Source organism: Biomphalaria glabrata, chromosome 5 (genome assembly GCF_947242115.1).
Source record: "Biomphalaria glabrata chromosome 5, xgBioGlab47.1, whole genome shotgun sequence".
NCBI classification, from domain to species: domain Eukaryota; kingdom Metazoa; phylum Mollusca; class Gastropoda; family Planorbidae; genus Biomphalaria; species Biomphalaria glabrata.
The window spans coordinates 5637722-5650927 of NC_074715.1; the positions used below are offsets into that span (position 1 = coordinate 5637722).

Sequence of the window (13206 nt, forward strand, 5' to 3'; positions counted from 1 at the left end):
AATTGTACAGTATTGATTGTAATTACGTTAATTCGGAGCCCAGTTTGCAGAGAGCCTGGATAGTAAGAAACATAATAGTGTGTAAATTATAGAGAAATATTAGCTCATGTTCTTTTAATTTGATTTTTTTTTAAAGAATATTATTTTTAAAGTTTGCATTTAAAATATAAACTAACTCCGCAAATACGACATTCTTTTCATTTATGGATGACATGACATGATGGATGGCTTGACATGATGGATGACATTACATTTAGTCGTCTAAGCACCTGACTTTGCCAGGATGAAAATGCTAATGAACCAATAAAATAAACCAAATCACAACAGTTCCAGGCACACATTCAAAATATAAAAAAAATTGCAGCCATAAAAAATATTTATTTAAATTCTATTCGAACTGGAAAAACTTTTTACTGAAAGTTTATTTCAGACAATGTTGAAAGTACAGACAAATTAGTTTCATATGACAGGGAAATTAGAAAATCAGATTTCTTTATGTATCTTTAACATTGTATTACTTACCAAGCTTTACGTAGCATATTAATAAATAATTCATTGGTAGTACAAACATGTATAAAAAGTGAAAAATGAAAGTTAATGGAATATTATATAGGCCTATATATATATATATAGTGAACAATGTATATGTAGTGAGCAATGTAAATATAGTGAACAATGTATATGTAGTGAGCAATGTTAATATAGTGAGAAATTTTAATATAGTGAACAATGTATATGTAGTGAGCAATGTTAATATAGTAAATAATGTGTGTGAAATGAACAATGTGTGTATATTGAGCTATGTGTTTAAATTGAGCCATTAGAATGTAGTGAACAATCTATATGTAGTGAACAATCTATATGTATTAACAAATGTATGTATAGTGAACAATATGTGTACTGAATACGTATGTAGTGAACGATGTTGTGTCTGCACATGGTTGTGTTGAAGTAAACATTCCTTACATAAAATACGTCAGTCTTCTTATTCTCTGAGTTGCATAGCAACAAATTGTAATTTATTTTTGTTTATTTTTTAACTGGTACATTTTCTAGGCTTGGCCTATGTGCTTCGTTGGATCGGAGGACATGGTCTATACATGTCATATGGATCAGAGTTCACTCCTCCCTGTAGTACATCATAGCCATCGATGATACTACGACCACTAGCAGATGTAGAGATGTTTGTTGTTGTTGTCCTGTCAGTGCTTAATGAACCAATGTCCACATTAGCTGATCCATTGATAGGCTCTGCGTCTGTTGGTTTCACTAAAAAGAAATTGTTTTAATATTTTATTGTAATTATTAATTGTATCAACACTTACTCACCCACTTGCCGTGGACGAACAATTAAAAACAAAAAACTAAACCGTTATCACTTGGATCTAGGATCTAGGACAACTAAGAGATGTTCACAGTGGTTACATTTAGCCTACCAGAATCAATTTCTTATTTGCAATTTCGATTTAATACTTTTAAAGCCGACATAGCAAAGAGTACACGATGAAACGTTCTTTCATTTCAAGCACTATTCAAGCACTATTCAAGCACTGTTCAAGCACTATTCGAGCACTATTCGAGCACTATTCAACTCTATTCAACTCTATTCAACTCTTGTACGTTCATTTCTAATTGGTGCGTAACTTGCTTTTGTAGATACTGTATACATTTTTTTTTCTAGTCAAATAAAGCCAACATTGCAGGAATGCGTGTTTCGCGTGTACAAAATTAAATGTAGGTATAACTCTATTATTTTATAGAAGTCGACCGGCGGCGTAGCATACGCCACTATTTTGCAGGGCCAACCTTAGGCCGGATATTGCAACTGTCCTTCCCTACTATTTTGTGACTACGCGTTCTCCCCCCCCCCCCTTTGTTTTCTCGTGGACTATCCGCAGAGTGATCTTTCCTTTACTCCTTACTACTCGTTTAAACTGTTGAGGGAAGACGCGAATTATATATAAATAGATGTTGAGGTTGGTTGTTGAAAAAAAAAAGGAACAGAATTTAGGGTGAGAGCGTTACTACGCCAGAGTGATGAACAAAAAAAGGGATTTGACTAAAAGCTACATAGAGTTTATGAAATACTTTAATATTGAATTAAGAAGCCGAAGAAAAGTCAGTGACTGTACATAAAATTATGTTTTAGTGGTGGTGACGGGGGTCAAGTTAGAAAAAATGATACTAGACTTCTAAAGCTAGAAGTATGTGTTTGTGACATAAGAGGGCTGTTGGAATCCAACGTAACATACAAGAAATCATGGGCCAACAATATGTTAGGGAAGCGTTATAACGGGGCGAGGGCACTTTCAATGCACAGATTGTGTGCGTCTCGCAGAAGTAGTAAGGCTGGCGAGTACAAGAAAACATTTTTACGTCAAAAATAACACGTAGTAAAATGTCAATACATTTTAACCAACCTTCCACGCCGTCATGGTCACCCGTGCACCAGATGACACATTGTTTACAGATGTTGTAACGTCTATGTATTACTTTGATGTAAATGACTCCAAATATTAGAATAACAAGAATACAAACTGCACAAACTCCAAAACCTATTCCAAAATATGTTCCTTTGAGCTTGTTATCTAGAAATTATCCAAAATACATACAGTTATAAAGCATTAAAATTAATGTAACGAGGTATTAATGTAACAAAATTAGCTAAGTACCACGACGTACTATGTAACAACTAGTATACGCTGTATTTATTTGCAAAATTATGTAACGATGTAACATAAAATCCCATTATTTAATAATGTTCAAAAGTGTACGCCTAATAATAAACCAGTACCAGGTGACCGAGCCTCTCTCGGTTGAATAATCTTTTAAGGAATGATATATACCCGGCGTCATTTTGGAAATATTGTTGTAATTACGAAAATAAACAATCAGATAAAGACTACCAACTGAAAGAGTTGCTTATGTGTTCTGGTAGTTCTAAATGTAATTGTACATGGCGAATAGAAAGTCTCTTAGGCCCTCCAACAGTGTAGAAAAAACCACAGCTCACGTCGTATAGTTTTATATTACATTTTTTTATAAGACTATTGGCCTATTATTGGCTTGGAAAGAAAGTCTTTGCAGTGTAACTTCTAAAATGGTTACATTCAGACTTTTAATATTGCAATTAGTATATCCATGACTTTAGTACGAAGCATCAAGTGATGCAAAATCTCTATGTTATTGGGTAAAATATGCTCTAAGTAATTAAGTCACTTAAAAACATTGCGCTAGTAGTCTAAAGAATCGTTTCTTTGGGGCCTCTCTGTTACGACGACTACGCAAATTCGTTGACCGCGAGCTAGATATCATGTTCAGTGTGTGCAAGTAAGGCGTAGAGAAACTGTGTTTAGACCATTTCCTTTGTTTTCGTACGGGACAGTAGACTTACGAAGATTAAACACATTGTACTAATTCACCAGCAAAATATCAACAAAGTAAAAGCAACCTACAAGGCTCTACGCAATGGGCAATGTTGGATTAATGCGTTTCGTTTCTTTGATTAAAAAGTAGAATACATTTGGCAGGAAGTGCCTTTTTTCCTTATATATCTTTGCATTTTTCAGTTCTCTTTTTAAATCAAACTGACATTATTATGTTATAATTTTAAGTGTGCCTGATAGAGAAAAATATTCTGCACAAAAGTACGGGTAGTAGGGATAAAACCCGAAAGAGGCTATAAAAATAAAAGACCTGAAACTAGCGCGTAAAACTACGCATTTACAGTACCTTATTTGATGAGTCTTTTACCCAAGTCTGTGTATTTTTTTAGGACTAGCTTACTTCACGTACCCGTCATTTTACGAAACACAATTTCACAAACAAAAATAATTGTAAAAATAAAAATTGTGATTTTAAAACTTTTAATGATTTTTTAAAAGGTATTTTGTGTCTGTTTTAATTTCTTAATGTTTTCTTGAGTTAAAGGGTCGTGTTTTCTCCAGATGTTTATACCTGATTTCTCTTATTAGTCATTGTGAGACATTGGTCCAAAATAATACTAAGCTTATAAATATAAAAAATAGCATGTGAATATATGAATCAACTTGTTTTAGATGAAGTCCATTAATTATAGTTGCTTTGAAAAATTAATCTTACACATGCCATAGGTCTTGTCATAACAGTCATAAATCTATCAAATCTAGTTATAATCTGTATCTATCAAATCTAGTTATAATCTGTATCTATGTAATCTTAAATATTCACGTTGAATTCCAATTGTAACTATAGAATCAGTCTAGATCTACTTATAAAATATGTATATTGGATATAAATATAGTAGAAACAGAATCTAAGATAATCAGAATTTACTGGTACTCTAGGCAGTCTTGATCTTGAGTCTTAGACAGTCTTGATTTTAGACTAGATTTAAGTCTAGTACACTATATAAACCTATATATACCCTGCCTTCGTGGATCTCACCAAAGCTTTCGACACGGTCAACAGTTAATTGAGGATTTTGGCCAGGCTCAGATGTCCAACTACGCTCCTATCCATTCTCAAGTAGTTTCTTGTGGGACAAAAAGTCAAGATTAGGCATAATGGTGACATGTCAATCATTTCCCAATAGAAAATGGCGTGAAGCAAGCTGTGTACTTGATCCTACTCTATTCGCTTTCTTCTTTGGCGTAATGCTGGATCAAATGAGGCAGCGATTGCAAGAAGGCATCGACATCAGGTTTCGTTCGAACGGCAATCTTTAAAAGAAATGGTCATAACAGAGCTTCTCTATGCCATTATTGCGCCATGCTAGCCTACAATGAACATGATCTCCAGATGGCGGTCAACGAATTCGCATACGATCCCGCTTCTTGATGTTTATCTATAAACCTTGAGAAATCAGAAGTCATTTTCCAAAAGTGACCCAATAAAACCTACTCAGCCCTAAAGATCACCGTAAACGGACGTCCCCTTAAAGTGGTAGACCACTTCACATATCTAGGAAGCATAGAATCGAATGACACCTCGTTTTCTAGGAAGTGGATAATCGTCTGGTCATGGCCAATATAGCTAGATCCAGACTAGTGACAATCTAGTCTCAAGATAGAATCTAGATTTCTAAACTAGATTCGATCTGAAAAGTAGATCTAGATATATAGTCTACTTAATGACAATGTCAGTGATTCCGAAGATAAATGATGAGGGCAGTGTTTTAATGTTTTACGAATCATATGTGCCCATGTGGTGATATGACTACGCCTTCATTATACGCAGAACCATGAATGGCGTGAACTGTATACGCAAAACCTATTGCGACTTGACGGCTTTTGTAAATTTGTCTCCTGTGCTGTACAAGATGCCAAAAAATGTGTAGATTCTAAAGTTCTTGAATAATAGATCTATTTTACTTAATTTATTAACATCAATCTATTAATCTTATTTATAATATGTAGCTCTAGATCTACTATTTTACCAATGCATTCATACATAATTTAATATATAGATTTAATTATACTAATAAAGAGTTGTAATCTGACTCTATACGTTGTTAGCAAATAGCGTTACACAAAAAAAAACGAACCTGGGTTTTTCTAAACTATGATACTTGGTGTGTAATAGTAAAACAGCACCCACCTAAATAAATTGTAAATAGAGAGCAAATACCTATATTTATTGTATATATAGATTTGTGGTTTTATATTATATAACCTTCGTAACTTCTTCTATAGAGAAAAGACTTTTATAATTTCTTTTACTGAAAAATTGGGCTATTCGCGTCTGACACATATATAATTTGTATTAGCAGCAACAAAGCCAATTAAAGTGTTTACTATTTATAATGCAATTAAAACACAATTACTTATCATACATTGGTAAATTTGATTTCATTATTTATGAATATTACTATTATGATAGTTCTATATATACTATAAAGTAGAAAGTAAGGCGTATGTATGCATGTATGTTAGGAATATAAATAAAAACTGCTTGACCAATCTTGATAAAACTTGGCAGAAATGTTTCTTGGGTACTAACTTAGACCGTAGTGTATGTATTGTAGCCCTAAAACAAACTTAAAACCCTCAAAAAAAAAGTTGACCGACTCTATTAAAGCTATAGTAATATATGGATCTAGGCTTTGTTTACAATGTTGACAAGAGAAAAGATCGAAAGGATTTAGATCTGGATCTAATTTTAAGAACTACACCTTGCACATATATTTTTTTACTTTGACACATGAAAATACAAAATATAGTCTATTGATTTCAATATTTAATAAAATTAACCTTCAAATTTGTGTTTCAAAAGCATTTTTACATAAATTCGTTCCATTCATCTGTGAATTCAGAACGTCCTGACTTACTTATAATCCCAATCATTTAACAAATCGGGTAAACCCGTTTTAATTGTACTTTATATCCTATTCATCTATCGCTCCTTTTGTTTTTAATGTATTGACTTCGGGTAAACCCAATTTCGCAAAACTAATTTTATTTTCGTAGCGAAAGAGAAAAAAAAACGTGAAAGGATCATTAGCTACGTTTAAAATACATCTAAATCCAATCCACTAGATTAGTAAACACGAGTAATGTCAGGCTAGTAATAAATAAAATTACAATAAAATGGTGCGCAAATGTTTAATTAGGTCTATTGATTCATTAAAACTTGTTCATGTTTGCAAAGAAATGTTTTAATGTATTGCTCTAGGCTAGTACCGTAAGCGGTGTCAAGTTTTTTCCCTTTGATGTCATGGAAAATTTTCATTCATAAAACATTCTAGCCAAAATTAATTTTTCGCTAATGAAACATTTTCAAACCGATATAGCTGTCAACCTAGAGTTTTCCACTTATGGCCAATGAGTTGAGATTTTTTTTTTCTCATTTATATACACATACCTTGAAATTTTAAAGAAAATCGTTTGAGTCGTTTTCGCTTAAGAGTATAGGATACTGTAACTAAGTTATATAATGTAACACTGTAAAATACTGTGGCAATACTACATTATGTAATAATCGCACGTCACTAACAATAATAATGTAATATTGTAAATAGGTTCTTTCTTAGTAAGAAAACAGTTACCCAGTATCTTCAGTGTTTCTTTGCTTTTAAATGTTACTTACCTTCTTCCATACATGACTCACAATCTGGACATGTCTCGATACAAGGACTGGCACAGTTGAGTCCATAGCGACCATTAGTACAAGCTGAATGATAACAAATAAAATCGTTAAGATAAAGAATTTTGGTAAGGGACGAATCAGATCGAAAGTTACTTTTTTTTTTGTAAGGGAAAGCTAGATGGAAAGTTGTCATGTTTCACTTACTCTACAATAGAGAAAATAAACTGCATGATATTAAAAAGCAATGTAGGAAGTAATCTCGAATTCATTTAGACCAGATTTTTAACATATTTCTGTCTTACGGTAAATAGACTATACAAACATTTCTGTGTGTGTTCGAACATCGCCTCGCTTCTAGCCCGAGAGTCTTGGGATACGAGCCATATCTTCTTATCTTATATATTACAGACGTTACTTCAAAAAAAGGAGATAATTCTGTCCTACGCATTTCATGTGTCAATTTTAGTCATGCATGTTAATTAATGACTTAAACTCTGCTAAGTCGTTGGTTTTCCTGGCTGATTCAGGCAACCCATTCCATTCTCTAATGGAACTAGGAAAGAAGGAGCATTTAAAGTAATGTAAAAATGTACATTTGCTTGGAACTTTTCCAGACAAAATCATTTTTTTCTGACAGGTAGATGGAGGCGAGTTTCCGTCGGCCTAGATTTAAGTCTTAGACTCGACTATAAGAACGTCGGCCTAGATTTAAGTCTTAGACTCGACTATAAGAACGTCGACCTAGATTTAAGACATAGACTCGACTATAAGAACGTCGGCCTAGATTTAAGTCTTAGACTCGACTATAAGAACGTCGGCCTAGATTTAAGTCTTAGACTCGACTATAAGAACGTCGGCCTAGATTTAAGTCTTAGACTCGACTATAAGAACGTCGGCCTAGATTTAAGTCTTAGACTCGACTATAAGAACAATGACGAAGATGTCGAACAAATATTAAAACTTGTCAATTGATTTAAATTTGTTGTAAAGATATTTCAAAACCCTAAATATCAGAGACTAGTTCACCAATAACATCTAGAGAAGCAGTTCGACTTTGTCAATTTATTTTTATCCTGTGACTGGATGAATTTAAATGTTTGAAGGCTATTACTACTCCTTGTCAACGGTTGTTTTTTCCTGTCAGCTTAAGTACCAATAATCATCACTTAAACGGCCGCGGCAGTACATTCTGGGCGAGGACGGAACTTGAACTCACCTAAACAGATGCAGTAACTGGCAAAGAAAGAACTATTATTTATGCATGCCCCCAGTCCACCCTGGACGAGCCGCTAAATATATAGATGAGCTTAAATCTCAGCTCGCTGACTCATGGTATCACTAACTCATGGTATCACTGACTCATTGGTAACAATTCAAACCTTTCAATACTTGCCATGAACGTAGAAAAACTAAGCCCTTTTAGCAATCGAAACGGCAGCAGTTAATTTTTCACAACGATTTTCTTCACAACTTTGTCCAAATATGTTTTATCAAATCTGACATACAAAGTTCTACGAATTCTATGATCTGATATAAAGTTTTATTATTTGACATACAAAGTTCCACGATCTGATATACCGAATTCTATGATCTGACATAAAGTTTTGTTATTTGACAAATAAAGTTCTACGATCAGATATACCGAATTCTATGATCTGACATAAAGTTTTGTTATTTGACAAATAAAGTTCTACGATCTGATATACCGAATTCTATGATCTGACATAAAGTTTTATTATTTGACATACAAAGTTCTATGATCTGACATACAAATGCTATGATCTGACAAAGTTCTATGATCCGACATACAAATTCTATGAACTGACATAAAGTCGATCTGATATACCGAATTCTATGATCTGATATAAAGTTTTATTATTTGACATACAAAGTTCCACGATCTGATATACCGAATTCTATGATCTGACATAAAGTTTTGTTATTTGACAAATAAAGTTCTACGATCTGATATACCGAATTCTATGATCTGACATAAAGTTTTATTATTTGACATACAAAGTTCTATGATCTGACATACAAATGCTATGATCTGACAAAGTTCTATGATCCGACATACAAATTCTATGAACTGACATAAAGTCGATCTGATATACCGAATTCTATGATCTGACATAAAGTCTTATTATTTGACATACAAAGTTCTACAATCTGATATACCGAATTCTATGATCTGACATAAGTTTTATTATTTGACATACAAAGTTCTATGATCTGACATACAAATGCTATGCTCTGACAAAGTTCTATGATCCGACATACAAACATACAAGTTCTATTATTTGACATACAGAGTTCTATGTTCTGACATACAAATTCTATGATCTGACATACAAAGTTCTATGATCTGATATGCAAAGTTCAAGGGTATGACATACAAAGTTCTATGGCGTAATGGTACACAATTATACTTCCTTTCATTTTAAGGTACTCTATAACATTTTTGATGCATGACTTCATTATCACTCCCTGAAACGTCATAGAAACAATTAGTTGGTGCGAAATCACTATCTCATTTCGACCATATCTTGTTCTACATTATTCTACCTTTAGCCTCTAAAATCTAAAGCATTGTTAGAGTAAATAAAAGGGCCTATGTGTTACTTTCGAGGGATAGTTTGCTATAGTACAGTTTGTGTGAGTGGTGCTATGTTATGGGCCATAATTACGTCAAAAAATAGTTTAAGTGTGTATAATATGCGATTGTAGGTTGTAAAAGCTAGATAATTGGCGAATATATATCGTGTAGATATGATAGTAGAAAAAAAACATAAAAAAAAACTATTCTATTAGTTAATTTCCCTTTGCTGGCGTCAATCTAATTGGACTTCCACCAATGGCTCTTATTGCTGACGTCTTTAGCAAACGTTTCTGCAAAAGCCCATTTAAGGTCTAATTTTCTTTTTCTGGAATATGCTTGTATGTGTTTCAGTGTAAAAGTAAAGTTCCCCTGTCAGACCTACTGGTCTATAGGATGATGTAAATGCCATCTGTTTCTGTGCTCTACGGTTAACGAGGGTTTCATATGGCCAGCACAACGACCAACCGCCTTTACTTTTCCCATATACCCATTAAAGCAGGGTAGAATCAGAGGTGCCCAAAGATTCCGAAAAAAAAATCCCAGTCTTCACCAAGATTTGAACCGGGATCTCTGGTTTGGAAGCCAAGCGCTTTACCGCTTAGCCACTGCGCCTTCGTGTTTCAGTGTAGTTCTTAACAAAAACAAAAATAAAAAGTTTACCTTGAGTACAATACGGGGGATCAGAATATCCGTTACATCCAGAAGTACAAGATCCATCTAAGTTGTTACAGAATCTATTGGCACACCTGTCACTGCAGTTTTCACGGCAGTTCACGCCCCATTTGTTAGGAGGGCATTCTGTTCATTGACAATTATAACATTAGCGCCATGTTCTCTTACATTGAACTTTTTAAAAAATGTTTAATTAAAGAGAAAAAATGGCTATGTTTAACAAAAAATGATCTAAATTTTAAGACTTTGTGAATGAAAAAATTACTTCATTTTTTAGACAAATTAACAACAGTAACCTTTTTTTGATCTGCTAGATTTTAACATATAATGTCATGAGACTAACCAGTCCCCCTTCCCTACTTTTAAATATTGTATACTCTGATGTCTGATCTGTTTACTACAAATCGCTCAGAACAATAAAAAAAAACTAATAGAATTAAATCAACAACCTGAGAAAACAACTAAAGCAGATAGTAGTCACCAGATGTTTGTTTATCACACACACACACACAAACCAATTTAAAAAAAAAAAAAGAAAGCAAAGCTACCTATACCCGATTTAATCAGCGTAGCTGTAATGGATAAGGTTTGAGTCTCAAACTCCTGCCCCCTACCCCAAACCATGTAAAAGTAGCTGGACTCCATTTAGAAATTAATTGTATGGAAATTCAAGCAAAATTGTTACAAAAACTAAATAAAACTACAATCATCATATTAAATGAGTGTTTCTATGGAGAGTTTTGAAGCTCAACTGCAACCCTAATTTAAAAAAAAAACTAAAGCAAAACTACAATTGCCAAAGTCCATGAGCACAGCTTACCCCTAAAAGAAATCTCTGTCATCAAATAATGAGGTAAATCTACAAGCATTCAAAAGCCTGAGAAAAAATCAAGTAACCTACTGCTCTCTCTCTGTATATTTTATGAGCTCTACCTAAATTACAGTTTTAATATCTGTGATAACTATTCAATTATACCTTTTGTACACAATGGAGCATCGGTGTAACCAAGGCAACGTGTAGTACAAGAGCCATCCACAACACTGCACGAGGTAGGACATCTTGTGTCACATGTCTTCTTACAATCCAAATCCCAATAACCTGGCTGACAATCTGTTATACATGAAATTTATATTATAAGAGTCTAGGAGGCTCATAAATAAGGTCTTGTAGAGCTCAAAAGCAGTAATCAAGAAGAGAGTGCAACATTTATTTATCTGACTTACTATAATATTTGTAAACTTCAAAAATGTATTGCGTTTATTTACGAACCATTATTTTGCTCTTCATTTTGGCTAGAATATGTCAACTTGGGGTTTACAAGTTTAACTAGGGAATGGCTTAAATTAGGTTCCCAAACAAGGCAGGCTAATCAGCAGTAAATGACTGCGACACAAAGCAAATATTAAAATAAGATAGCTTTAACTTGAATAAATGGACAACGCACGCTGTCTGGATGAACCTTTTATAATGAGCCATAACGTGCATCGATAGACGATGATATATTATGTTCCAATATCATGTTACAAAATGTACAGCGTTACTATGAAGAAATAACATACATCACATACACTTAGATACGGCCGCATGTCTTAAAAACATCTAGCTAGAACAAACTAGGTGAACTTAACGTGGCTCTCCACTAGCCAAGGCCAGGCTCAAAACTGCCCAAAATCTGGCCCTTATAAGGCTCCAAAAACTGCCCAATACCTATCACCGACTTAAGACACGAAGAGTATACCAACAAGTCTAACTTGATTAAGAGAATCAGTGTATTTACTCTTTAACAAGGAAAAAATATTGACAGAACGCCAACACCAAGCGTCTTTTCCCAAATAAGAAATACTCTCCAAACTAAGGAATGACGTTTTCGAAAGATTCAGAGCAATAAACCTAAGACTTATGGGAATAGGGACTTCCTTCTAGACGCGCTACTTGAATTCTACCAGCTCAAAAGCCACACTGACTTTTCGGAAAGTACATTGACTACCGTCAAGGATTTTTTTCCGCCACTGATAGTAAGGTAATGCTACGGTAATTAGAGAAGTCTGATTTATCCTTTTTGTACAGCAACATGATGGTGACACCTAGAAGTTCTGGAAAAATAGTACATGTGTCCCAACACAAAGGAAGAGGTCTGTTAACCTTTCAGTGAGAGCAGCACCCATCTTTAAAACGTCTGATGAAAGACTGCCTGAGCCAGGTGCTTTGCATCCTTCGAGCTTCGCGATTGTCATTTCAATCTTAACAAGACGTGTATTCGTCGGGATCTGTTTCTACGATTTCATGTGGGGATTTCAGCAAGAGAATCCTCAGACACGACACTTTCGTCGCTACAAAGCAAACTATAGTGCTCCGTGACTCACTATGTCTTAGGCAAGGTAAGGTGTGTTCATACATAGGCTGCTAGGCAGGCAATTAGGCCAATCTCTCCTGGTGCTGCTAATGATAGGGTAAGGTACTCAAAATCCCTCTGGTAGTGCCACGGTTCCGGTTTTAATGTGATGATCCGTTGATCTGTTGAGGCTGGCTTCAGTCTTTAGGTCCGCTTACTGTACAGGAACAAAAGTCAATATTGAGACAAGCTAGTGGTGCTGTCTCAAGAGAGATCAAATAATGGCTAAGTCCAACGCCTTCTCTTTGGTTGAATAAATGGTCACGCAGTGTGGTAGTAGGGTATACCATCACTCATATGTAGATGTAGGTCTAGTAGGTTCTAAGCTCAGCAACACTGCAAGTCAATAAAAACAAGGTGACTCCAACAGTGAGCTTGTAAATATGTAAAAATGACCTTCTGTTCTTCCAACTGCCAAAACTGAAGTATACAGAGGTAGATTTTGAAAATGACGACAAACTGCCCTATAATATAGTC

At 34.4% G+C, this 13206-nt stretch overlaps 1 protein-coding gene across 5 annotated transcripts in view; it reads right to left on the bottom strand.

Annotated features, from left to right (window-relative positions):
• Positions 1-364: 364 nt before the first annotated feature.
• LOC129926380 (platelet endothelial aggregation receptor 1-like) overlaps positions 365-13206 on the bottom strand; it is a 39977-nt gene continuing 27135 nt past the window's right edge. For 4 of the 5 annotated variants that reach the window (XM_056029928.1, XM_056029930.1, XM_056029927.1 and 1 more), the window contains 5 exons: positions 11313-11447; positions 10325-10462; positions 7066-7149; positions 2421-2588; positions 365-1269 (listed from right to left, as the gene is read on the bottom strand). In XM_056029928.1, the coding sequence (XP_055885903.1) occupies positions 1064-1269; positions 2421-2588; positions 7066-7149; positions 10325-10462; positions 11313-11447 (731 nt within the window). In that variant the 3' untranslated portion in view covers positions 365-1063. Of the gene's footprint in view, positions 1270-2420; positions 2589-5524; positions 5578-7065; positions 7150-10324; positions 10463-11312; positions 11448-13206 lie in introns of those variants that run through there. The other variant, XM_056029931.1, reaches the window with a different exon arrangement.